The sequence below is a fragment of the Salmo salar genome, chromosome 13 (genome assembly GCF_965601325.2).
Source record: "Salmo salar chromosome 13, fSalSal1, whole genome shotgun sequence".
Classification (NCBI taxonomy): domain Eukaryota; kingdom Metazoa; phylum Chordata; class Actinopteri; order Salmoniformes; family Salmonidae; genus Salmo; species Salmo salar.
The window spans coordinates 5,075,020-5,080,000 of NC_138303.1; the positions used below are offsets into that span (position 1 = coordinate 5,075,020).

Consider the following 4,981-nt stretch of genomic DNA (forward strand, 5'->3'; position numbering starts at 1 on the left):
TAGCAGTGGAGACATTTAAAAGATAAAAGCAGCATAGCACAGTCAAACAGGCAGACTCTTAACATAGTTTTTCCCCCAGATTTATCATCATTATATTAATATATAGACATTCTGTCCTGTCCTGCTATTCGATAACAGCAGTTCTAATGACCTTAATTCAACAGCCGTCCAATCATATTCCCGGAGAAAGTTACGTCGGCGCGGTGTAAACCAATCGGATAGTCGAATCACTATCAACATCCGCCTAACATCCGCCTAAACACTAAACGTAGCCATTTTCTTTTTTTAGGAACAGAATTAGCTAGCTAACTCAATCTCTCAGTACAAACCTGCAAATGTAACTAGCTCGATCAATATCATTACACCAAAAACATTGTATTTTTTATTTTACTTGAACTCGAGGAAGGTAAGATATTTATAATTTGTACAATAATGTCGAGTTTCTTTTCAACTGTTAATAAAGGCTGGTCCTAAGAGCTCGTCGTGTTTACATTAGCTCACTAACTTCACCGCACTATCAGCTAGCTAACCGTGACTAAATAATACTTTCTGTGTTATGTTTGGAAGTAATCCCAGCTATTTAGCTGCAGTTTAAAAATGTATTATGTGTATCAGTGTACCGTTCAATCAGTTGTGGTTTCGTGTGTCGGGACTATCAGTCATCTAGAAACGGTATTATTCCTCGGTGCCGGTGGGTCGATATTCACTGGCGGTCCATCGCAACTCTCTGGACTGGAGTTGCCCATCCCCTACTCTAGAGATAATAACAGACAACTCAGTGGAACTGTAAAATGGTCCGTCAAAAAAATATTACGATAGTAATACAACATAAATACCATTACTGTATATCTTTGCTATGTCTGTCTCTCACACCACCTTGGGCTAAGGTAGAGAGAGAGAGTCATTCAAGGTCTATGCAGTGGATAGAAATGTATGCCTGCCCAGTACTGTAGTGACAGATTATTACTTATCTATACCACTCGAGGAGCAGTGACCTAAATAGAAGCATCGCATAGACCAGTAACAGCATTAACAGCAGTAGTCTGTTTTAACAGCGCATTACACTAAATAAACCGGCCTGGTAGCCAACCGCAGGTAGCTGGACAATAGCTAGGTTCAGGTTGACTGTCTGGCTAGTGTCTCTCTGGCCAGTGTTGAACGACTGTCTTGTTTGTGGCTGATAGCTATCACTTGCTGTCTAAAGAGGCCTAATATTTAGAATCATACTCTATTCGACTTTTAGTAATTTTAGGTCCCTTAAGGGACGGATGGTCTCTCTCTGACTCTAGGCCTGCTGTAACCTATAGCCAGAGGCTGTTTTCTACAGTCGCTAACCGTGGAGAACTGGCGGCATTCACGCAAAACTGAAACCACCGCATTTAAACATGGAAAGATGACTTGGGATTATGCCCGAATATAGACAGTGTAGTTATTCCCTCCGCAAGGCAATCAAACAAGTAAAATGTCGGTATAGGGACAAAGTGGAGTCGCAATTTAGCAGCTCAGACATGAGACGTATGTGGCAGGTCCTACAGGCATTTACGGATATTACTGTACTGTTGGAGCTAGAAACACAAGCATTAGGTATTACTGTACTGTTAGAGCTAGAAACACAAGCATTAGGTATTACTGTACTGTTGGAGCTAGAAACACAAGCATTAGATATTACTGTACTGTTAGAGCTAGAAACACAAGCATTAGGTATTACTGTACTGTTGGAGCTAGAAACACAAGCATTAGATATTACTGTACTGTTGGAGCTAGAAACACAAGCATTAGGTATTACTGTACTGTTGGAGCTAGAAACACAAGCATTAGATATTACTGTACTGTTGGAGCTAGAAACACAAGCATTAGGTATTACTGTACTGTTGGAGCTAGAAACACAAGCATTAGGTATTACTGTACTGTTGGAGCTAGAAACACAAGCGTTAGGTATTACTGTACTGTTGGAGCTAGAAACACAAGCATTAGGTATTACTGTACTGTTGGAGCTAGAAACACAAGCATTAGGTATTACTGTACTGTTGGAGCTAGAAACACAAGCATTAGGTATTACTGTACTGTTGGAGCTAGAAACACAAGCGTTTCGCTGCACCTGCCATAACATTGGCAAATCTGTGTACGCTACCAATAAAATAAAATTTGATTTGATTTGGCTATTGGTCTCATTCACTGCCGGTACTGTAGCTGGCCTATCAAAATGCCTAGGGCTAGGCCCTGTAGCTAGGTACAGTTTTACACAGTGACCTACCTATCTGTCAGTTTTCATACTCAATGTTCTGTATGACTTTTGTGCGTTTCAGAGTGTGGAAATGCTGCGACTGTAGGAGAGGAGGAGGAGGAGGAGTGCGAACAGTCAGTCAGTGGACCGGTATGCACTATGACAGAAGGTAAGTTCACTTCTATCTCTCTGAGTTTCTACTGTAGTTTCTTCTATACTTTAAGCCCCCCCTTCTCTCTGTCTCACCATCTCTCCCTCTCTTCCCTCTAACTGAAGGGTGGGTCGGGGAGACTGCAACAGCTCCTCCGACCACGACTACCGCTACATGGACTACCGTGGCTACGGACAGGAAGAGGAGGAGCCGGGGACAGGATATGACTTCAGAGCTGCCTCCGGCCACAGGGACCAAGCCGACCAACTGGCGTGCGTCCGGGAGTTCGCGACCCCGGGCCTTCTCCACGACAACCGGCCGGGGTTCCGTCAGAGGCGTGGGGGGAGAGGGGAGGGGGGCGGTCCGGGTCGTGTGGGTAAAGGGTTACTATCATCCTGCCCCCCTCGATCCCTGGTCCAGCCAGAGGTAGCCCTGCCCAGGCTACAGAGAGAGGAGAGCGAAGGAGAGCAATACAGGAGAGACTTCCAGAGCTTCAGGCCTGGGTCCGAGGCCGGGGGAAGAGGGGGATACCCAGATAACCACACCTCTCACCCAGGGGAGAGAGAGAGAGAGGGAGACTGGGGGAGGATGGAAGGTGGAGGACAGGAGGATTACAACACCGTGATAAGAGGACCAGGGGAGGAGAAGAGGTTCCCCAGAGGAGGAGGACTAGGGAAGAGAAAGGTGGGCAGCTAAATCCACAGATGCAGGGGGAGGTGTATTTTAGGATACTCAACCATATATAATAGACAGAAAACAAGATAAGGACATTTTCTAAAGCAAATTTGTGTGTTTGCTTCCACTGTCTTAATTTTTTTTTTTTTTATGGTAGTGGAAGAAATTGTTTTTACTGCAGTAGTAGTAGTGTTGATGGTACTACTGTAGAAATAGTACTATTGATTGTAGCAGCTAGTATCAGTAGTAGTGTTGTGAAGGGCGGCACACAATTGGCCCAGCGTCGTTAGGGTTTGGCCGGGGAAAGCCGTCATTGTAAATAAGAATTTGTTCTTAACTGACTTGCCTAGTTAAATAAAGGTTACATAAAAAAAATACAAAAATAAATACCAGTCAGCTATTGCGAGTGTACCCATGAGTTTACCAGTCAAATTGACAGGGTTAGAGGTTCCAAGCCTATTCTATTCATTCTATTTCTATGTCTGCTACTGCATTGTGGGGGAGCATTGCCTATGCAACCGAATACTTTTTTGCTAGTTTCTTGTTTCAGCAAGGAGCAACAAAGTTTCATCACGTTGTTAAGAGTTTGTGTTACCACAGAAACAGACTTGACTGCATGAATGCCTGGCCGTCCAGTCTTCAGTCTAGTCAGGGGTACCGATCTATTTAGCTAAACGTTCCTCTCCTTGAACCTTCTCCTCTAGTCTGGGTACCGGTCTCTAGCTAATGTTCCTCTCCTTGGACCTTCTCCTCTAGTCTGGGTACCGGTCTCTTTAGCTAATGTTCCTCTCCTTGAACCTTCTCCTCTAGTCTGGGTACCGGTCTCTTTAGCTAATGTTCCTCTCCTTGGACCTTCTCCTCTAGTCTGGGTACCGGTCTCTTTAGCTAATGTTCCTCTCCTTGAACCTCTCCTCTAGTCTGGGTACCGGTCTCTTTAGCTAATGTACCTCTCCTTGGACCTTCTCCTCTAGTCTGGGTACCGGTCTCTTTAGCTAATGTACCTCTCCTTGGACCTTCTCTTCTAGTCTGGGTACCGGTCTCTTTAGCTAACGTTCCTCTCCTTGGACCTTCTCCTCTAGTCTGGGTACCGGTCTATTTAGCTAAACGTTCCTCTCCTTGGACCTTCTCTTCTTGTCTGGGTACCATTCGGCAATCTAGGGTGTGTTCGAGAGTGCGCTCTGTCCGTTTTGTAAATTCAGAGCGTTGTCAGATTGTGTTTGTAAATTCAGAGCGTTGTCAGATTGTAAATTCAGAGCGTTGTCAGATTGTGTTTGTAAATTCAGAGCGTTGTCAGATTGTAAATTCAGAGCGTTGTCAGATTGTCCGTTTTTAAATTCAGAGCGTTGTCAGATTGTAAATTCACAGCGTTGTCAGATTGGCCGTTTTTAAATTCAGAGCGTTGTCAGATTGTAAATTCAGAGCGTTGTCAGATTGTGTTTGTAAATTCAGAGCACACTCTGGCCGAGGAGTAGGGTTGATCCGAGTGTCTGACCTCACAACGGCAGTCAAGCACCCAAGCTAACTGGTGAAAGTTAGCTAGCATGTTAGCTACTTCCAGACATAATTGAGAAAACACCTCACTCTGACAATTTTACTCGCACTAGCAGAGCTGGTTAGGCTGTTTTCATGTCACCCAGAGCGTTGGTGACTAACTGTGCTGCTGGCAACAATTTAATTAAGCTTTTTTTGCCGATATTTACTGACACCGGCCATATTCAACGGGTTTTGAGCGTTCGTAAATTCATCAGTTATTCTGCGCTCTGGGACACTCAGACGAGAGTGCTCTGAAATCGGAGTAGATAGAGAGAATTTACTTACTCGCCCCTAAACGTTCAATATGCAGCTGGATATACAGCGAAGTTGCTCATTGTTTGTTGGAAATAACATTAATATGTTTCATGACAACATGTGGCGCCCAGAAAATAGTATAA

The 4,981-nt window shown here is 44.3% G+C and overlaps 1 protein-coding gene across 1 annotated transcript in view; it reads left to right on the plus strand.

Moving 5' to 3' along the window:
* Positions 1–254: 254 nt before the first annotated feature.
* rbm10 (RNA binding motif protein 10) overlaps positions 255–4,981 on the plus strand; it is a 50,532-nt gene continuing 45,805 nt past the window's right edge. The window contains exons 1-3 of the mRNA XM_082959675.1: positions 255–406; positions 2,307–2,393; positions 2,501–3,059. Of these exons, the coding sequence (XP_082815801.1) occupies positions 2,377–2,393; positions 2,501–3,059 (576 nt within the window). The 5' untranslated portion in view covers positions 255–406; positions 2,307–2,376. The remainder of the gene's footprint in view (positions 407–2,306; positions 2,394–2,500; positions 3,060–4,981) is intronic.